This window comes from Corythoichthys intestinalis, chromosome 6 (assembly GCF_030265065.1).
Source record: "Corythoichthys intestinalis isolate RoL2023-P3 chromosome 6, ASM3026506v1, whole genome shotgun sequence".
Taxonomy (NCBI): Eukaryota; Metazoa; Chordata; class Actinopteri; order Syngnathiformes; family Syngnathidae; genus Corythoichthys; species Corythoichthys intestinalis.
This window is the reverse complement of record NC_080400.1, coordinates 42,309,906-42,333,023: the sequence shown is the minus strand read 5'-3', so window position 1 is coordinate 42,333,023 and position 23,118 is coordinate 42,309,906. Positions and strand designations below refer to the sequence as shown.

The following is a 23,118-nucleotide window of genomic DNA, read 5'->3' as shown; positions in this document are numbered from 1 at the left end:
AGCTCCCTCAGATCATAGTTGTCAGCACAAGAGTCAAACCTTTGCTTTGCACTTACTTTTCCCTCCACTTGTGAAGCCTTCTCATAAGTCTTTGGTGTGTTCTCAAATGACAGTTTTCCAATTACATATGAAATTTGTATTCTTTTGTACTGCGGATGTGAAACACCTGTCCAGATTTTACAAATATTTATTAAACAAGAACTCAAAAGCCAAACCAATGTGTTAATTTGAATGAAAATTGGTGCAAAATTATTTAAAAGCCAAGCACTTACCAGTCCCTTCTTCTTCCATCTCAGCATGGACTTCCAATACATCCTGTACTGCCTTCTGGTCTATTTTTGTGAAAGTGGACAACTTCACAGTAAAGGTGGCACAGCCAGTCTTATTAGTCTAAAAAGCACACCCCCCCCCAAAAAATATTTTTTTTAAATTAAATCGCTTTCAATGCCTTCGCGCTTACCCATTTAACTCATTGCTGCCATCAAAAGGGCAAGACGTCGGTTGTTTTTTTTTTTTTAATTAAAAATCAAAAAGCTTAAAAAAATGTATTTTAAAAAGGAAATGACAATTACCAGTATTCTATTTAAAAAGTTAAATAAAAAAAAAAAAGTTTAAAAATGTTATGCCATTTTATTGTTTATCAACTTTAGAGTAAAAAGCCAAGTGGATTTACATTTTATTCACTAACACTTGAGGGCACTAATTCATTGGCTGCGCTAGAGGCCCAATCTATTTCGACTGGGAAGACTGGCAGCTATCATTCTCATATGTTTAATTTGTATAATTGAGACCTCACATGTGAGGTCACGTTGGCTGCACTCGAATACCAAATATTGAGGCCTACATAACCCAAAACATGATGTTAACATACAGTATGTGGATGCCAGGTCTTTACCAAAAATAGTCATACAGCCTATAAATGGTTAATCTGGGCACGTTTGGCAGGTAATTTCAGAGCACCAAATGAAAAATTACACCCCCCCCCCCAATATATATATATCATATAAAATAAAAAAATTACATTAATGAAATCCAAGTAAAGATTTTTACCCATTCATTATATCCCCTCAACATTTACAACAGTCTTTTTGACATTTCTGCATGGATGCGTAGAATCAGGAATAATAAAAAAATATGAGCAAATTAAACAGGAATGCTAAAAGATTTGTAAACCATAATGGGACGTCTAGTATTTTTGTTTTAGTGCTTGCTAAAATTACCGGTTTTCTCTCCTCGTGGCATGGTGGCGTAACGATGGGGCCTTCGTTGGCATTGGAAATAAGATAGGAGTAGATCGGTCGGCAAACCTTAAGTGTGACAGTACCAGGCACAGGCTGTCCATATGTGTACCTATTGATTTTAAAATAATCAAACCATTTAGTGTGGTTCAAAATCAGGCAGTTATTCAAATGTTTAAATCAAACTTGACACAGTACTTACTTTGAACACACTTCAATGTTGTTATCTTCGACGATAACAACTTCATCTGCTCCATTTATTTTTACATCAAATTTTGGTAAAACTAGAACAAAAACATTTGTTCAGTCCAAATGGATTAAAAGACAAAGGAGGGGAAGGGGGAATAAGGAACTTTTTTCATACCATATTTTTCCACTTTGAAACTGTGGTATATGTTTTCTTCATTAACAGACACAATTACTTGGTAGATTCCTTGCCGTGCCTCTGAGTTCAAAGAGTAAGACAGCTGCAATATTTTACCGTTGGACGTTTGGTTCAGCCATTGTCCAATGCGGGAGTTGCTAGGATTCTGCCACAAAAAAAAAAAAAAAAACATTAAAAGATAAACAGTCATGTGGCCTTTAATTTACAGAAATTTGTGCAAAAATACTCAGCTTCAAAGTAGTAAAACTGCAGATTAACTCAGCGCCTTGTCACATCAATGTGGAAGTAATTTTAATTTTCTCTAATGGTAATGTGATGTAACAGTGAACTTTATAAATGGGTGACAAAGATACAAAAAGAATTTGTACACCCCATCAACTTGTCACTAGATTATATCAGTCAGATAGATTTGTTATCTTATAAAGGGAGATGACGAAGTCACAAATGTGAATGAGCAGCATATGAATTAGTCATACAGTTGCTCGTCTTACCAATGACTAGTATACTACTTATACAAATTGTTAACTTGCATCAACATTAAGAATGCTAACAAAATTTGAAAATGATAGATTAAACCGCCCACTGAGTCTTCATAACTGCCCTTTTCTGAAACGGAGCAATATTATTAGCACTGAACAACAGAATTAGGCTTGGATAACGTGGCTGGGGTAATAATTTAATGTTGTATTTCAACAGCTCTGTTAAAAAATAAAAAAATAAAAAAAGGTACCTTAAGCAATGACAGTGCAATGGGATTACACTAGATTTTTTATTAAAATCTTACCTGAATTTCGATGGTCTTGTACTGCAAAAAAAAAAAAAAAAAAAAAAAAAAACAACAGTCAGTTTCTATGCATCAAAATGCACCATTACCTTGTTTTTAGGATTCAAAACAGTACATAATACAAGCGATATTAAAAAAAAAAAAAAAGTATAATTTCCATACAGTGACTGAATTGTACTGGGCATAAATTAGTCCTGTTTTAGCCCTTTAGCAGTAAAGTATTAGGAATATGCATCTAACTGGCCACTTTTAATTTATTTTATGTCTACCAAATGTCATGTCAATAAAATGTTTATTCTAGAACCCCTCGTTGCTAATCACCGAAATCAGTTGGTGACAATAGTCACACTATATGATTGTCAATCTCTTTTAACCTAAAAAAGGTATCACTGTTTACTTCAAATTCTAAAACAAACTTTGTAAAAGGTTACCAAATATGAACATCGGCAGGTTTCAATGAGAATCTTTTTTTAAACTATTGACGTTGTCATGAAGAGGTCACGGATTAAAAGGCCAGGTCAATGATCCCATTCACTGTGGTCTCTACATTACAAAAAACAATTTTCATCCTACCGCCACTAACTAGGTTTATAAAATATTTTAGACAAAAGTGTCAGTTGTAACAAACGAAAAATATTCACCATTTGGGAGGCAGGTCTGAACTGTGTGTCCAGGGAAACAACTCTGAATTGCACTGAATGGAGGACAAAATTAACCTTGATGCCATCACAAACATTCAACCATTTTTTGCAACATACAATATACAAAATGTACTTGATAACCATAATCGATATGCTCAGTTACCAGTTTGTCCTGGAAGGTAGATGGGTTTATCAGTTTGGATGAAGGTCGTTGGTTTGTACACTCGGATCAAGACTTTCTTGACCTCTCTCGAGAAGAATGTTGCACCTTTTACCTCCACAACCATTTGCAGAACCTCCTCATTGCTATTAGGAACAGGAACCTGCATAACCAATGAATAAAGACATTTTACAAACAATTGTATCCTTTTAAATCGTACTGTATACTCAACAAGGGACAATGAGCAACTTAAATGACTTAATTAAAGCTCACCATAAACTTGTGGCATTTATGAAAGTCTTTGCTGGATTCCTCTTTAAATAGGGTGTTGTTCTCCTCTTTAGAGTTTAAAAACACAGTCATGGTCATGGTTTCATTGGGCTGCAGCAGACTCGCACAGAAACTGGTTTCAGCTCCAGCTTCCAGAATCACAGGAAATCCAACCAAGTAACTTCTACAGTTGCAGAAAACAAGACAGCAACTCATTGTTTGCAAAATTAAAACGGAAGCAATGTATGTATCGCTGCTAACTTACGGTTCAGCTTCTGTCCAGTCCATGCACATCAAGCTGAAGACTATGCACAACACCCAGCTCCATGGCTGCTTCCTGACACCACCCATGATTGACTAGGACGATCCTCAGTGTCTGCTCGTGTTAAATATCCACTGAAGGATCCGCCCCTCTGTTATGCACAACAAATATCCATCCCCGCATTAAACACACAAGCATGTTGCAACTGCACTTCACCCTCACACAGTGGAGGTGGATGGGTGTATTCTTTTTTTTATCATGGAAACTGAAGTTGCCCTCCATTTGTCTGAATGTACTGTATTTAAGACAAGAGAGGTACTTTTTCTTAAAAAAAAAAAAAAAAAAAAAAAAAAAAAAAAAAAAAAAACATGCTACAGATAACTAGCATTTCTTCGTGTTGTCCAGCTGCTACTGCCCCCTTAAAAATTTTGTGGGGGCGCTCCTGGTAAACCTTAGATAAGGTGATGATGTAGCTGATCTGAATCATCAGTATACACAAAGGTTTATAGAATCCCAATTCGCTGGTGACATGCTCAAACATAGCTACACATTTTTATTTATTTGACATTGGTCTGAATTTGTAGCGTCAAGTGATAGTAAACTCCAGGACGCAAGTATGCTGAAGAAACAGTCCGTTAAAACATTTGCAATAGACAAGACTGGGGGCAATGTCACTGCTGGCATGACGGAAGAAGCTGATTCATACCACCCGAAGGAAACATTTTACAAGCAAAATCATTTTTACATTATGTTCTGTCCAGTCTGATGAAGACCTAATCACATTAATTGCGTAATAGGTATATTTACATGTCAGCCAGCAATTTTTAGTAGGAAAATTGGCCATGTTGCGCACAACAAAGTAAAGAGAGTTGTATAAAATTGGCTCCGACTCACTCCTTTTCTAACTTGAATATTTGGTCATGTACAGTGCCTTGCAAAAGTATTCGGCCCCCTTGAACCTTGCAACCTTTCGCCACATTTCAGGCTTCAAACATAAAGATATAAAATTTTAATTTTTTGTCAAGAATCAACAACAAGTGGGACACAATCGTGAAGTGGAACAAAATTTATTGGATAATTTAAACTTTTTTAACAAATAAAAAACTGAAAAGTGGGGCGTGCAATATTATTCGGCCCCCTTGCGTTAATACTTTGTAGCGCCACCTTTTGCTCCAATTACAGCTGCAAGTCGCTTGGGGTATGTTTCTATCAGTTTTGCACATTGAGAGACTGACATTCTTGCCCATTCTTCTTTGCAAAACAGCTCGAGCTCAGTGAGGTTGGATGGAGAGTGTTTGTGAACAGCAGTCTTCAGCTCTTTCCACAGATTCTCGATTGGATTCAGGTCTGGACTTTGACTTGGCCATTCTAACACCTGGATACGTTTATTTTTGAACCATTCCATTGTAGATTTGGCTTTATGTTTTGGATCATTGTCCTGTTGGAAGATAAATCTCCGTCCAAAGTCTCAGGTCTTGTGCAGATACCAACAGGTTTTCTTCCAGAATGTTCCTGTATTTGGCTGCATCCATCTTCCCGTCAATTTTAACCATCTTCCCTGTCCCTGCTGAAGAAAAGCAGGCCCAAACCATGATGCTGCCACCACCATGTTTGACAGTGAGGACGGTGTGTTCAGGGTGATGAGCTGTGTTGCTTTTACGCCAAACATATCGTTTTTCATTGTGGCCAAAAAGTTCAATTTTGGTTTCATCTGACCAGAGCACCTTCTTCCACATGTTTGGTGTGTCTCCCAGGTGGCTTGTGGCAAACTTTAAACGAGACTTTTTATGGAGATCTTTGAGAAATGGCTTTCTTCTTGCCACTCTTCCATAAAGGCCAGATTTGTGCAGTGTACGACTGATTGTTGTCCTATGGACAGACTCTCCCACCTCAGCTGTAGATCTCGGCAGTTCATCCAGAGTGATCATGGGCCTCTTGGCTGCCTCTCTGATCAGTTTTCTCCTTGTTTGAGAAGAAAGTTTGGAAGGACGGCCGGGTCTTGGTAGATTTGCAGTGGTCTGATGCTCCTTCCATTTCAATATGATGGCTTGCACAGTGCTCCTTGAGATGTTTAAAGCTTGGGAAATCTTTTTGTATCCAAATCTGGCTTTAAACTTCTCCACAACAGTATCTCGGACCTGCCTGGTGTGTTCCTTGGTTTTCATAATGCTCTCTGCACTTTAAACAGAACCCTGAGACTATCACAGAGCAGGTGCATTTATACGGAGACTTGATTACACACAGTTGGATTCTATTTATCATCATCGGTCATTTAGGACAACATTGGATCATTCAGAGATCCTCACTGAACTTCTGGAGTGAGTTTGCTGCACTGAAAGTAAAGGGGCCGAATAATATTGCACGCCCCACTTTTCAGTTTTTTATTTGTTAAAAAAGTTTAAATTATCCAATAAATGTTGTTCCACTTCACGATTGTGTCCCACTTGTTGTTGATTCTTGACAAAAAAAATTAAATTTCATATCTTTATGTTTGAAGCCTGAAATGTGGCGAAAGGTTGCAAGATTCAAGGGGGCCGAATACTTTTGCAAGGCACTGTATGTCCTCCATGTACATGCCTGAGGAACATTGGATCACATGTGAGTGGATTTTCTGAAATTTTATAACAAAAGGAATATTACATATGAACAGTTATTGTTAAAACTCATTGAAACATTCTGACCATCAACACTCAAAGGCAGGGATCCAGCAATAATTTTTGAGCCAAGAAAATTACGATTCCAAGCTGAAACTAGCAAAGGTCACCTCTCCCCACCTGTCACATTGTATACAATACAATACAATATTTTCATATGTATGTATGTATGGTAGGGGTTTTATGGCTCATCGATCTGGATCGATATATTGATTGGTGTTAGGGTTAAACATTAATTTACGTCTAATCCACTCAGGGGAGGCATGATCCTTTTGGAAAGCTCTTACCACTTACATGGTAAGGAAGGCTCTGAGCTCACAGGCCCAACACCCCCCGTTTAAAAGGTCATGCAAAGAATGATTAACAATGAGCCATGTCACTGCCCGATCATGGCGGATTGCTACTGCGAATGAGCAAACAGCCGTCACTTCCTTTCGAGCGTTTACAGCAGATATGGATATGCAAGTGATAGATTAAACGATAAAAATACATTTTCCTAAACAGTTAGGGCATGCGAGGCACACCCTGATCCAAACAACGCATGTGTAAACATAACCGTAAGACTTTTTTGAAAAATACTTTTAAGTCTAAGTGAGCCCCCCTTGGTAATGCGCAGCATCGCCTTCACTTGAGCCACAATAAATTCAGACATATAAAAACATTAATATTCAACCCATATGCCAGACCATTTGACAAAATTTATATGTCTGAATCACTTGCCTTTATTTTATAAGCATAAAGCCAATGGAAGAAGTGACGTAGCAGTAGCAGGTCACGATCAGGTAGCCGTTCGCGCAAGTGCGTTAAATTTTTTTTTATCAATGGCGGATTGCAACTATCAGGTGCATACTTCCACCTACGGTACTGTACATCACCTATGCCCCCACCCTTACCATCTATACATAAACTTGTCTTTCAAGATTTTAAAAAGTGCTTTCCTTACGTACACGTCTTCCTCTCTCCACGTAAACCCTCATGAGACCATTCACCCTGTTAAAATTTAAATGGAAAAAAACTTATGTTTCTCAAAAGGTTTTAGAAAAATCTATAGACTTACCAGCCCTTTTAGGTTTCTTACATGGATCTTATCAGGGCTATTGTAAAAATGTACGAACGGCTCAGAGGCCTATATTTGCATAAGCGAGTGGTTTGAGTTAATGGTCTACACTTGTACATTAAAACAGATTCAACATTTAAAGGCATTTTGTTTTCTTCCATCTATGGCATAATCATTGGATGATTTCTTATGAGTCATTTAAAACAAAAACAAAAAAATCACGTATAGATACAGTGGGGAGAACAAGTATTTGATACACAGTCAATGGGAAAACCCATTGGCAGTGTATCAAATACTTGTTCTCCCCACTGTATATATATATATCTGCCGTCAACGCTCGAGAGGACGTGACGTCAGTTCGGGCACGCGCAGTAGCAATCCGATAGCCCATCAAGATCGGGTAGTGACAAGCCAACAGGCTGCCACAAGTATTAGATTTCAGTCAGCCAAAATGGCAGCTCATTGCTCAACAAGATGGCACTCAAAAATTAAGAAGCATGAATTAGATAACCCGTTAAACACAACCAATAATTGGGTAAGCACAAGCAAAGTACAGTGGTACCTCCACATAAGAATTTAATTCGTTTCAGTACCTTGTTTATAAGTTGAAATGGTCGTATGTCAAGCAGGATTTTTGCATAAGAATACATTAGAATTCCATTAATACGTTCAACAGCCCGAAAATCTTCACTAAATCCTTAGTAAATACTGCTGGTACTATTACAAATGGCAATTACACATAGCAAAACAAATCAATTACAGATTTTAAAAAATCGGACTAATAATACAGTATATTAAGTAATAATTCCTGTAATAATGTAACAAATCGGGTTATAATGTGGCAGATGTGTTTTGAGTGCTGTACCTGAATGCACCGCGTGGCTGACGTGACAGTAAGATAGGTGCGGTAGAGATTTTACTTTCTCTTTTAATGTTGTTGGCGTCAACTGCGGCGGACAGTAGACGTGCTGTGTTGCATAAGTTCTGAAATAAATGATTAAAAACCTGACAAAGTTGGCGATGTCACCACAATAATAATTGTCACCTTAATGTATAAAGACTGGCGAAAGGAGGTTGGATAAGGACTGTTGAGATCGTAGACATTCTACGGCCGTATTGTCGGGCCAGTTCACGGACGTGCACACCACGCTATTTTTCAATCATTTCCATTTCAACGGTAAGCGTCAACCCCCCCTTTTTCACGACCTGCACTAACATTCTTGGAACCCATATTGATTTCTCTCACAAGCAAATCTGCCCTGTGTGTCTTACGGGAAAACAAAAAAATTTGCGGCGCCGTCATAACTCTTATTTCGAGCATTTCGTCGGATGTACAAACAAATGCCGAGTCGTAATTTACGTCGGAAAGATCGTGTTTCGAATCGATCGTATGCTGAGGTACTACTGTATTTACAACACAATTCATATCTTTTAGATATGCCATTTTGGTAATAAGAATGGGTTTTATTTAAATGTGAAATAATTGTCAAAACGTTTAAAAACACTTTGCATTTTTTACTGCTTCATGTGAAATGCAACGGATTGTGTTAAATGTCAATTTGATATCATTAAAATGATTGAATGCCCTCAATTTCTTCCAATTGAATCGTCCAACAAATCAAAGTTTCATCATAATGTTAGGGACTTTCACCTGTATTGTAATTATGGTGAGCAGCATTGAATGGTATCTGCACAATTTAAAGCAATCCAATAAAATGGTTTCAAATTTCCCATCACAAAACATATGAATTTCATCAATAGCATCAGAGTTCTCAAAAATACTATTAAAGTAGTTCTCAGATACTTGATAAATGCTGTAAAATCTGCAAAGACAAAAAAATCAGTACAAATTTTTGGTATACAGAATTAATTACTTTCACCAGTTAAATTGTCTGTATTTATGGGTTTGGCTAAAAATTTATGAACACCAGTCTTTATTTTTTTGTTGTAATTCAAATGTATTTTTTGTCAAAACTTAACATTATTTAAAAAACATGGTTGGCCCCCCCAGTGGGCTTCTCTACCACCAGGCTTTGCAACTTTTGTGGGGGAAACCCTATTACTCCGTTTTTTAGTGGTATAAAACTGTACTGCATTAGAGCGAATTAGAATAGACGTTGAATACTTTGGTTTAACTCTGCATGTAGCCTACCAAAGCCATAGATGTGTGTGCGTGTGGCCCCATAACAAACTGGTCACCACTACCCATTTAAACTGACTGTAAAGTACAATTTTTGTTAGAAATTGAAGAGGCTGGTACATTTCTCAAGACATTTTTTTTTCTCAACAAAACATTTCCATTATCACCCCCCCAACCTTCCCCTAAGTGAAGATTTGGCACATCACTGCATGGGGGTGGGGAGATGTACACCGAATGAAACATAACAATGACAAATTGTGCCATATACAGTATCCGTGACAGGATACCATAGTGATTACCTGATTATCTTGCCACCTATCGCACAGTTTGTTGATTTTTTTATTGTCACGAACTGTACTGTACTTACTGCTTTTAATTGGTGTTGAATGTATTCTGATAAAGGATGCCGATTGCTGGGCGCCAACCTTGATATTTAAACAAAAACAAACACTATCCATGCAGTCTCCTTCAGTATGATGACATTGAGCAAAACATTTGACCGGTAAAAAGTTTGTGGTACAAGTATTTTTTTGGCCCACCATTTACAATGGTATCAACATTTTGCAAGTTCAATGTTAAGCAGAAAGCAAGCGGTGTAACATTGGCCTTTACTTAGTGTGGGATGTTTGAGTTTGCTGTGCAAACAGCGCTACTGCAAACTTACTGGTATAACAGAACAGGTTTCCATAAACATTGCAACTAATAAAGTTGTCATACATTGGTTATACAGTGGAAAATGCATGGACATTTAAAACAAATGGAATGCTATTGCACAAAGTCTTGAACTGGCAATACTATGACTTCCTTGTCTTGTTTCCCCCCAGTGCTGCAGTGGGTAGGATGAAAGATTTACATTTTGGGAGCCATTAAAACACTCTTTAAACCTATAAGGCAAAAGTATATTACTAATATTTGTGTGGTATTTGAGCCATTCTGTCTATTATGTAAAGGAAGCACCGACAAAGAAGTCCAATTTGGCAACCTCAGCTCACAGGTCAAAAACTGTCTGATAGTTCATTGTTACAACACTCAGGACAAATATTTGCGAACCTATTCTAAAGATTTCGACCATGCCAAGGTTTACAGTGAACAGCAGCTTCAGCTTTGACAATAATTTTGCTGAATTAGGTTTTTCCTAAAGGGAGATTTTACTTTATATGAGTAAAGGTCATTGTGGGTTGTTCAAATACAGTAGGCCGGCGAGCGCATCTAACCCCATCAGTCTGACTGGGCCATGCAATGTTTAACAAGTCTGAATAAAACGTAACATATGCAGTGCTTTAATTTTCATGTGCAAAAATATGACCAGTACATGTTAAGAGTTGTATAGTGTCCGCAATGACGCAAACATTTTTAACTGCTACAGTTCTTCCCTCACTTAACAAGCCATTATTTCTCTAAAAAGAAACAACAATGGTAATGGTGTTCCTAATGTTACAATTACATTCTTATTTTATGCAATATGGTGCAGACAGGGCCGAATGGATTGATTTACCTTAATAGACAAACAGCCGGGCAATTAACGGCTAATAATTTGCTAATACCAAAATGGGCATCACGCCTTGGGGTGGGAACGTAGCCTGGCGCTTACTTACAGACTATGCTTAACCAAGGAACACAAGAAAAATAAGTGTCCATGTTAGCATAGCACAGTGCTTCTCAATTATTTTCTGTTATGCCCCCCCCCCGGAAAACAGACGTTCCACGCCCCTCCCCCCCAACTCTCCCGCCACTGTAAATATACTGTAGTATCATTTGTACATAGAATTCCTACTATTTAAAGTACACCTCTGCATAACACAGTGTTCTTTTTAATATTAAGAAAAAAGTAATTTAGATGAACTTACAATAAAAAAAATAAAAAAACACCCATACTGTAAAAATACACTCAAGATAATTTTTTTGACCGTTTGATACTGAAAAAATTTAATAAAATCAATAAATAATAATTTCAAATTGATTAGCAACATTAACTCAAACAATTTGACCGAAAAAACAAAAACTAATAGAACAAAAACGGCTTTGTCATTGGACAGAGGGACAGTTTTTAGTTTTGCTGCAGGCAGTATCAGCTCCTTTCCTATAGTGTGGGGTTATTTGCACTGAGCAACTTGGTATGCAACCTTATATGACGCTGACAGTGCTCGCTGGTTTACTGATGTAACACTGACAAAGCGGGAGGATTGTTGGCAAAATTCAGCACGTTTTCGCTGAAAAAAATAATCCCTGCTGTCCGCTGCAAACTTTTTAGAAAAAGTAAACAGACTGGCCTTTCCTCGTCTCCCACTGTACTAAAAGTCAAGGCCAAATGCTACATAGGCTTCGACATATTTCCTTGTCTTAGCTTTTCATATCTTCTGTGCTCTTTGCTGTGTGCTCAGTTGGTTCAAAAATATTGCGCACACGCTGAAAATGAGAGCGGCACCGCCACCCACTGAGTGGATGCGCAATTACACTTTATTCTAGTACGATAAAAAAGTATGTCCCCCAAGGTCACATGCGCCACACCCAGTATCGCTCCCAAGGTCACATGCGCCACACCCAGTATCGATCTGTGCCCCCCTGGGGGGGGCCCGCCCCACTATTTGAGAAGTACTGGCATAGTGGTACCTTTTAACATCTACATACAGTCATGAGAAAAAATTAGGACACCTCATTAGATATTCAGTTCTTTATTAAGAAATGTTCAATCTTGTTTTTCTTTATCTCTGAGAAAGTGATTTAATTGCAGGTAAATAATTGTTTTACTCATTAAACCATATAAACAAAAATGCATATTCTGAGGAAAAGGTGAGGACACCCTACTTCCTAATAGCTAGTGTTACTCCCTTTAACTTCAGTGAGACGAATTTTGTAGGCATCTACCAGTCTTTGACATCTGTCTGAAGAAAGTTTGCCCCACTCAACGCAGAATACTTTCAACACAGTCAGGCCTTCAAAAAGAAAATTTTAGACACTTATGAGCATGTAAGGGATTTTTAAAAGATCTCAAAAGAATATAAAATCCGCCATTCCACTGTCCAGAAAATAGTCTACAAGTGGAGGACATTCAAAACAGCTGCCAACATGCCCAGGTCTGGCCATCCAAGAAAGTTCACCCTGAGAGCAGGAAGATGCTAAAAAGTCTCCAAAAACCCGCAAACATCATCACGGGACCTACAGCCGGCTCTTGCTTCCGTTGATGTGAAAGTGCATGCCTCTACATACAGAAACAAACTTCACAAGTTTAACCTTCATGAGAGGTGTGCAAGGAGGAAACCTTTGCTCTCGAAGAACATAAAAGGCCAGACTGAGGTTTGCCAGAGTGAATGTAGACAAAGACCAGGACTTCTGGAATAATCTTCTTTGGACAGATGAATCAAAAATTGAAATATTTGGACAGCAGAACAGAGGACATGTGTTGCGTAAACCCAACAGCATTCCAGCAAAAAAAAAACTCATACCAACTGTGAATCATGGAAGTGAATGTGTCATAGTTTGGGGATGCTTTGCAACAGCAGGACCTGATCAGCTCACCATCATAGAATCCACCATGAATTCTTTTTGAGTGATTGATTGATTGAATTTATTTCGAAAACATGCATCACATTATGGATAGACAAGACTACAAACAAAACATAAGACTCGAATAGGAGTAGGAAGTAAAAAGAAAAATTATATGAATCCTACCCCTTTGTCCGCTACATAATCCTCAGCATGAAACAGACAAGACAAATACAATTTACAACAGTTCAATTATGCCTAAAGAACAATGGTTGGCATAGCTCAACATTTTCCCAACAAAAATACTATAATATAATATAATATAATTCTATCGTGTATCAGAGGGTGCTTGAGGAACGTGTGAGATCTGTGAAAAAGTTAAAGCTGAAGCAAAACTGGACCCTGCAACATGAGCAGGGTTTAGCCACGTTTACATGGAGCCAAATATTCCAATTGCAATCGGTTTAGATGTTCAAACCGAATAAATGTGTTCCATATAAACACCTCATTCGCAATGAACAGGCCCAAACCGAATGGAATTTCATTCCGTTTCACAGGGGTGGAATATTCCTTTTCCCAAACCGATTAGAAGTAAAATTATATCATGTAAACAGGGAAGCGGAATGGTGTCTGGTTGCGTTCTTTCTGCACATGCTCCGTACTGACGTGGTGACGTCACTTGGTGACGTAAGTAACGTCACTTGCAACATGGCTTCCAAGCACATGCACAGCGCACCTAATTGGAGTCCGGCGGAAAGTTTATATCCATGAATCCCTCCACCAGCCCACACAACCTTTTAAATGAACGGCGTGTCATTCTGAAGTTTTGTTTCCACTCGAAAAGTTAAAACAGCAGCTGATCTGACGATCGATCTCCAGGATTTGCAACGTGACTCTTTGTTTTGATTAATCTGCGCATGTCAGACGGCAGTTGTCAAACGTCCTTTTGGAATAAAGGCAGACACATGTAAACGCTGGATCGGAATAGATGAAGTGACATGTAAACAGCTGATCTGAAATTTCCATTCGGAATTATTTGAATCGGTATGAATAAAAGTCAGCATGTAAACGTGGCTAATGACCCCAAAAAAATACCAGTAAATCCACCAAGGATTGGCTGAAAAGAAGAGTCCTGGAATGGCAGAGTCAACGCACAGATCCTAATCCCATTGAGATTCTGTGGGTGACTTGAAATGGGCTGTACATGCAAGAAAAGGTGGTAAAAGGGGGTAACACTAGCCATTAGGTGGTAGGGTGTCCAAACGTTTGCCCCAGTTAGAACTAGTGATGCACGATAATGCATTTTTCAGCCGATACCGATAACCGATAATTTCCTCCTCGTTCCAACCGATAACCGATAATGTTAAGATTTATGTAAAATTTTAAAGTATACACAAGAGAAAATATTACTGTGCAAAAATATTATTGCTCTTTTTTCCCCCAACATCAAATGTGAACAAGTAGTAAATTCCAACGTCTAAATAAAGACAGATTGTCTGACATTGTGTAATGGTAAACTTTTGGCAACAATTACTTACAGAGTAAATACATAACTTGCACAAAAATGGCTTTAAAAGTAAGCCATTCCTAACGTATAACATTACTACACAGCAAAAACACAACACCTTAAAACTAGTTAAATTCCCTTGTTTTCAGTGTAAATCTATTGGAAATAAGTGAAATTAACTGCCAGCACTTCAAGTATATTTCACTCAGATTTCTTGAAGAAAAATAGCCAGCTGAAAATAAGCTTAACAGCCTTATTTTAAGCAATAAATTATTATACATAATCCTAAAAAAATAAAAAAATAAAATAAATAAATAAAAAAAACTTGTCAGAAATGTTCTTTGTTCAAGAATATGTATGGTTTAAAACATTATTTGAAAGCAATTTTTTCTTGATTTAGGTGAAAAATGACATTTTTTTTTACATGTTTGGGTTTAAGTAAGTGGAATAATCTGGCGCATTAAACTGTTAACTAGTCTTCAACACTCAAACAAGATGGGGAAAATTATTTGACTAGATTTAAGAAGAATGATCTGATTAAGACGTCATAAATTTAAAGCGTACTGAATGCATTACTGACTGGATGACTTCTTTGTGTGGTTTGGTGCGTGTTAAAATGATCAACTAACCACTGTGCCGTCATGATAAACATGCTTTCTTGACATCACTTGTGTAAGTGTCCGTGGTAAAACTGATGTGATCGGCATGTCTTTCACGAAGAATCATGGTCGTATAAACTGCATTATTTTTTCATCCAGGGGTTTGGCTATCGGGTCATTTCGGGAATTTCCTCCTGCCTGTGCCCTTCAGTCCGCCCGGCTGCCAAATTAGCACCCGCGCCAGGCCTCTGTCTGGAACCGGAGTGGCGGCGGCAGCTAAGTTCGTACCGGATATCCGCCCGCCCCAGCCGGCTCGCTGCGGCGTATACGGTGCATGGCTCTGCTCTGCCCGCCTAGAGCGAGGCAGCAGCGGTGGCCTGCCGAACCGGCAGGCTCCGTCGGAAGACAGCTACTTGTCGACTATCTGTCTCGTGAGGTGTTTAGCCATAGATGGGAGTTTCCACCCGCTTTGGGCTGCATTCCCAAACAACCCGACTCCGGGAGGACCGCAGCGTCTCTGTATCGTCACAAGCCCCGTAGCCTCCTTTATAATTTATTTGTGTTTACAATAGCTTTAGCATTCGCGCTAGCAGCAGCCTCGTATTCATTCCAAAAATTATTGTGATGCAGTTTTAAATGGCTGCTGGGTTAGTGCTAGTGGTGTTCAATGAGGACGCTTTCTTTACACCTCGTGGAACAGTTTTGTAGATGGCGAGAGCGTCGTTTATTCCATTTCACACACGGGAAAAGCAACGCACGCTAGTGAGGGAGGCTCAACACTGATGTGTAACACCGCCTCCTCTATGACGCCGTACTCCTCAACCCCTCCTCCCACAGGGGCTTCAGAGAGGGGAGGGGTTGAGCAGGCGGCGGTGGAGAAGTGGAGAAAACTGCTGGGTTATATCAAGTATACTGGACTGTCTCAGAAAATTAGAATACACAATATTCTAATTTTTTGAGACAGTCCTGTGTATTTATACAGGACTGTCTCAGGAAATTAGAATACACAATATTCTAATTTCCTGAGACAGTCAGGAAATTAGAATATTGTGTATTCTAATTTCCTGAGACAGTCAGGAAATTAGAATATTGTGTATTCTAATTTCCTGAGACAGTCCTGTATAAATACACAGGACTGTCTCAAAAAATTAGAATATTGTGTATTCTAATTTTCTGAGACAGTGCAGTATAATTATCGAATTGCATTATCGGTTGATTTTTTTTTTTTTTTAATCTGTATTATCTGTGTGACGTCATAATTGCCATTATCGGCCGATAATTATCGGTAACCGGTATTATCGTGTATCTTTATTTAGAACACTTTTTTGTTGATATATTTGGTTTAATGAGTAAAGCTATGTTAGTTTTTATTGTTTACCTGAAATGAAATCAATTTCTTTTCCAGAAAAAAAAAAAAAGATAATTGATATGTCAACATTTCTTAATAAAGAACTGAATAATGGGGTGTCCTAATTTTATACATGACTGTACAGTATTATAATCTTGTTCTCAGTAGACAACACTGACTACATTAGCTCATGTATTGATGACAAACATTTGGTTCCAAGAGCTTACTTACGGACTATGCTTAAACAAGGAACACAAAAATAAAACTTTTGATAGGAGCTCCCAGCTTGCTTCGAGGAAGCTCAACCACTTCCTATCCTTTCAATTTCTATATGACTATCTACTTTTGGCCACCAGGTGACAAAAAGTCAGCTGGCCGATCTTTATATTTTACTGCAAAATATGCATAAATGTGTGTTTTACGAGTCTTTACTTCACCCGGAGTATTGGCAAACCACTTGATTAAAATTAAATCTTTGGCAGTCGAGACATGAAAGGTTCTGACAAATATCAGTTACCATTTAGAGTCGCCATTACAGTAAAAGTACTGTACCCTAGAGTAAGCAGTAGGAAAACAGGATAACCATGCATTCAGTATGATTTTTCAAATGAATTTTTGGTCACATTGTGCAAAGTCTACAAGAAAGAGATGCCTTTGTGAAGATAAATGTAGTTCAAGGCATACTTGCACAGGAGCGAGATATAATTTTGGCAGAAAGCCAACCTCCAAATGGTCCAACGGCCAAAACCAAGGTCGAGGAAGAGATACTGTAAGTACTGTATATCCAAGAAAGGAACAGCTTGTGAATCTCCATTTACATAACCGTCTTCCATAGAAAACACCTTAATAATAATTCTCATTTACTGGCGAAAATAACAGATTCACTGAGATTAGTCTTTCATATTCTGAACCGCTTATATGAAACCAGGCTGTAAAGCATGATTTATGAAATGCTTGGTCAAGATTTTTGTTTCTGATCAGTTTTTTATTCTTCTTAGGACATGAAAAAAATTTTCAAAAATATTTTTTTCATGAAGTTACAGACATGTCCAATCCATTGGACTTCATGCACATGCAGACTCAACATAAAACGTAAATTTCCAGTAAAAAATGAATTAACCTGTGTTCTATTGACCATATAGAAACCTTTGATCCCCTTTATGCTTTGATAAACATTTCAACAATTTGGGGGAAATTTCAACACTACAGGCACCATTCGTAGGCCTGAATAAGAAAATTGAAACAACATAGATTTAACTCAACACATAAGCACCAATGTCTCTTGTCTGGCAGACACTCATCATCACTGTTGTCACGACAGTTATCACTGAAGCTGGATAGAATTTCCTGGTCTATTCTGTAAACTGCTTTATTCTTTGCTGCTTTTGAAGTCTACCAAATACGATAAAATGCATATAGTATTGCAAACTACAGCTAATCTGCACAAAAATGTATATTTTCAATTACCTGCTTATAAATATAACAATTACATACGAACCTATAACTAAAACAGTCATAAAAATAGTGACAATTAGGTAACATGTGTTTAATAATATACTGGAGGATGCATGATGTCCATTTCATTGGACACAAGGTTAATCATAAATTTCTCCATTATACACAAATCTTTCATATTTCAAAGATATCTTTCCCTAGAAGTTACTGTATATCATTTTTTTTTTTTAACCGTAACTGTAGCTCTTCGGGCATAATGTATTGACAGGATATGCATAAGTGGGTAGGAACGCATTACATGTGCTCAGTTACATTTACTTGAGTAACTTTTTGAGAAAAATGTACTTTAAGTAGTTTTACTAAGCCATACTTTTTTTACTTTTATTTGAGTAGATTTGTAAGGAAACGCAACTCTTAGGCTACGTTCATACTACAGGTCTTAATGCACGAATCCGATTTTTTCGTGTTTTTCCGACTCGAGTGAGGCATTAACTTGACGGTCTGAACGTGACAAGTCGCATAGAACGGGACCATTTCAAATCCGATCTGGGTCACTTTCGTATGTGGTCTAAATCCGATCTGGGCCACATTTTTCCAGACTGTCTCGGCGGTCTGTACTGTCCAGTCCCGCAAATCGGATTTAATGCAGCAATTACGTCATCAAATAGCGAGACAGTCGTTACCGTAGCGATGCACCTGTGCGTTATTAGCGCCTAGCTTGCAGTGAACACTGCTTTTGGGGAAGAGCTGCGCTTGACAACAGTCATAAAAAATAAAAATGGGTTGAGGATAAGCCTGAGAATGCTCAGTTTTCTCTCTGTTCCAAGTGAGCAATATTTCAACATTGCCTCCACGGCCGACAGTCGGGACAAACTGCCGGTATGTGTGTGTGACGTGCACGGACAGTGCGTGCATGCTATCGATCCATATAAACTTTGAATATAAGCCTAAACGGGGATTATTTATGTCTGTTATTTGTGTCCACCTTTTGAAAAGCAAGATATGATATCCCTGGAATGACGGATGACGTCCGTCATTTGTTTTGATGCTTCTGCGCATGCGGGTCTTCTTGCTTAGCGCGTGTCGGACTGCGAATTAGTGCGCATGCGTAATACTTGAACGGTCTCAATGGATAAAGGCAGTCTGAACGGGCACGCCAAAAAAACGGATATGACAAAAAATCGAATTCGTGTATGAACGTAGCCTTACTCCGCTATTTTGGGCTACACTAATCATTACATTTTTCCTCTATTCTACATATTACATTTCTTTGCCAGCAATTCAAACAGTGGCACAACCAGCCTCTCCAATGAGACGTTACAACAATAATCACATGACTATTATACAAATCAGACACAAGCTTGCCATTTTATGACCACGCCGGTTCAATCACATGGCGTCTTTAAAGCACAGTAAAAAATTAAGTATTCCACATAGCCGTCAACATGACTCGAAAGCACAGATTTCAATCTTTTTCCCCAGTTCTCATTTGGCACCGATTGACCATGGATAACCAGAGACATGATCCTTTTAGTTTCATAATAGGAATTATGTTTTCTTCACCTTCACCTGCTCTTTGGACGAATTATGCTTTGTCTATTTTTTTCTTTCGCCGAAATTCAATGATTTTTTTGGGGTATTTCTTTCGTTTAATGTGGTTATGTAATAGTTTATGGTACAGTATAATAACAAATCTTCATACCGACAACTTTGTGCAGGGGCGCCGTATAGGGGGGAAAAGTGAGACTGATTCTAAGGGCCCATGCCCACAAAGAAAATTAGAACATTAGTTAACCATTTGCAAATTTAAATATTTATCATTATAATAGGAATAAAACGAAGGGTTTCGTTTTCGTTTTGTTTTTGGCAAATTGTAAACACCCAGAGAGCATATTTATTGCCAGCCACGCCCCCAAATCCCCATATTTTCATTAAATGGTTTGGTCCGCCCTTCCTTCGATCAAAACGGGAGCAGCTATGTGCACTTACACTTGTCAATGACTCGAAGCGCGCGGAGCGCTGTAATGCAGAAATGTTTTCATAACAAAAATCAGGTTTTCAAAAGTGGAAAGAAAAGACAGCAAAACAGGAGATTGGTAGAAAAGGCCAAAGGATGTGACTAAGTACTTCACAAAGGAAGGTTGGTGTCTTGTGTCAGTGTAGTGCTGAAAATTAACCTGCTAGCTTTGAAGTGAGGTCCCAGCTCATTCCGTAAAATATACGGGATTATTATTATTACTATATATATTCCTACGTCCATGGATGTCAATGGTATTGACTTACATAGGAGTCAATGGAATCCAAGAACATTAGCATCAATAGAATGACAAAACATGATTAAATGCCATTGGAAATGAATGGGAAGTTTGGACGTCCATGGGCATCAATGGCATCACCCTCTATAAGTGTCAATGGAAGTGGGGAAGTTTGGGGGACACGTCCTACTGATATCTGGTCATTTTCTGTTGATTTGGGGAAAATTTGTTTTTTCCCCATTGAAAATGAATGGGAAACATTTTGGCGTCCTTGGCTGTCAATGGCATCGACTTACATAGGCGTCAATGGAATCCAAGTACATTGCCATCAATAGAATGGACAAACATGCCCGTCAATGGCATTACACAAAGTTAATGCCATGAGGAATGAATGGGAAATTTGGACGTCCATGGCCATCAATGGCAGCACCTTCTATAAGCGTCAATGGAATCGGGGACGTTTGGGGGACACGTCCTATTGATATCTGGTCATTTTCTGTTGATCTGGGGAAAATGTGTTTTTTTTCCCCATTGAAAATGAATGAGAAACATTTTGGCGTCCTTGGCTGTCAATGGCATCGACTTACATAGGCGTCAATGGAATCCAAGTACATTGCCATCAATAGAATGGACAAACATGCCCGTCAATGGCATTACACAAAGTAAATGCCATGAGGAATGAATGGGAAATTTGGACGTTCATGGCATCAACATCCACAAAGTCAATTGAATCCAAGTACATTGGCATCAATACAATGTAAATTCAATTGGAAATCCCATTGGAAGTGAATGGGAAATTATCCCATTAGAAATGAATGGGAAAGTTTTTGGCAAATTTCTGGGAAACCGTACATTTTTTACAAATTCTGTTTACAACTTTTAGACCCCTCACTGTCCCGGAATTTTTGATGACCAAATTATTATTTCTAAACTCCCCCCCCGGAAAATTGACGTTTACCCTCTCATACTTTTAACCATTGTTTTTTTGTGTTAGCTTTGAAGCAGTTGAACAAATTAGTCACGTAGCGTGTTTAAACCGTCCTTATTTGATATAACTACATTTAAGTATTTTCTGCAGGCATTTTTTTAGTACCTTATTCCTGTATGCATCTAAACAAAACAAGTTTAGAGCACACGGTAGTACTTTAAGTGTCAAAATCGACTAATGTAGGACGTTTAGCCGATGTAGCATATTTTGGCAGAACACCGGACAAGACAGTGGGTTGCTGCGTGAGTGAGTCCGGTCGGAAAACGGCTTTCGAAAACGGCGGCGGCACACTGCTCTTGTGCCTCTTCATATCGGTTTTCTGTGTGTGCTGATTGCTCTTCCTTAGTTCAAAAATACTGCGTGCACTCTGAAAATGAGAGCGCCACTGCCACCCACTGAGTGGATGTGAAAGTACACTTTATTCCAGTACGGCAAAAAAAAAAAGCATGTTCCCCGAGGTCACATGCGCCCCCCCCCCCCCCCCCCCCCCCCCCCCCAGGGAAACTCGAGCAATATTCAACCACAAGCATATGCATGCGGATCCCTAAACATTTTTAACATTAAACTTTCTAAGTGAGAGGACTGGCACTCCACTCCACAGCCTTGAATGCGTCAGTGAGCAGTCAGTTTGATGATAATGATGGCATCACAGCAAGAATTTGATTACATTTGCACACATATAGTTGTTAGTGGATAGGAATTCAGAATACTTTCAGCAACTGATGAGCCAAAAGTTATTTAGGTGTATATATGTTTTTGACTCCTTGGAGAGTTGCAGGGAGGGTCTTTCAAACTCAGTTTACAGGCGACGTGTACGCCAGGACTACATACCTAAAGAATGCTAAACCCATTTAATAGGAATGTGCACGATTTCCATAAATGACGCAAATCGATTCCCTCATTATTTATGTCGCTACATGACTCGTTACTTCATGAAGATATTGCACGAGCAAGTCAATAAATATACTAAACCCCCTTTGTAGCCAGACTAAAAGTAACGAGCCGAAGACATCACGGTGTTTGACTCACCAATTCTCATGTAAGACGAACCACCGTTGGTTTACAGCCAAATCTACGAAACGGGCTGCTGTGCTTTACACCTTGCCTTTTTCAGGCAATAATTTAAATATGCTACAGGTGGTGAAACCTCTTAGCACTAGTGTTTGGATTGGAACATCTTTGCCAATGCTTCAGCAAGGAGCATCGCGATTGGCTAAGAAGCACAAAAGTCGCGAGAAGTCACAAGAGATATTCTGCGTCATTGACGACCCTCTTGGATGGGAATAAATAAATAATTTGACCTAAAGGTGGTAATTGTGAAATTCCAGTCTTTGATTTAAAAAATCCCTGTTCATTGGTCACAAATGTGCATTATTAAGTTCTGAAGTCTAAAACAATTGTGTGAGAGGACTTCTTCAAAGGGAGATAGTTTCCAAACCTGCTGCAATTTTTTAATAGGAATAATTTATACGAAAATATTGAATGGAAACAGACTTGGCTTTTGCCTAGAAAATATTTATTGAGAAATAAAGTTAAAGAAATCACACTCAAAATACTTCACAGGTGTTATCCTGTAAAAACAACAATGGTAAAATTTAAAATGAATATTGATACATTATGTTCTTTTTGTGCAACTGCAGAGGAATATCTGTTTTGGAAATGTACATACTCTCACGTATTTTGGGTTGACTTGAATAATTTTATCTACTCCAAAGTTGAGCTCTCATTGAAATTAGTTTTTACACATATTTTGTTTGGCCCATCTAACACTGACAAACTAGAAATAGATAAACAATATGTTATTAATCTTATTTTAATTTTGGCAGAATTTCACATTTGCTCTGTAAAATATGCGACTCATAGACCAAATTTTTATTTTTTTGGAAAAATGT

The 23,118-nt window shown here is 38.3% G+C and overlaps 1 protein-coding gene across 2 annotated transcripts in view; it reads right to left on the bottom strand.

Annotated features, from left to right (window-relative positions):
* LOC130917884 (alpha-2-macroglobulin-like) overlaps positions 1-22,422 on the bottom strand; it is a 33,388-nt gene extending 10,966 nt beyond the window's left edge. Inside the window, exons 1-11 of one of the 2 annotated variants that reach the window (XM_057839631.1) lie at positions 22,256-22,422; positions 3,744-3,891; positions 3,482-3,662; positions 3,212-3,371; positions 3,049-3,101; positions 2,408-2,428; positions 1,603-1,768; positions 1,441-1,522; positions 1,221-1,350; positions 273-390; positions 57-166 (exon numbers count right to left, since the gene is read on the bottom strand). In XM_057839631.1, coding sequence (XP_057695614.1) covers positions 57-166; positions 273-390; positions 1,221-1,350; positions 1,441-1,522; positions 1,603-1,768; positions 2,408-2,428; positions 3,049-3,101; positions 3,212-3,371; positions 3,482-3,662; positions 3,744-3,829 — 1,107 coding nt within the window. In that variant the 5' untranslated portion in view covers positions 3,830-3,891; positions 22,256-22,422. Of the gene's footprint in view, positions 1-56; positions 167-272; positions 391-1,220; positions 1,351-1,440; positions 1,523-1,602; positions 1,769-2,407; positions 2,429-3,048; positions 3,102-3,211; positions 3,372-3,481; positions 3,663-3,743; positions 3,892-8,316; positions 8,336-22,255 lie in introns of those variants that run through there. The other variant, XM_057839632.1, reaches the window with a different exon arrangement.
* Positions 22,423-23,118: the final 696 nt, after the last annotated feature.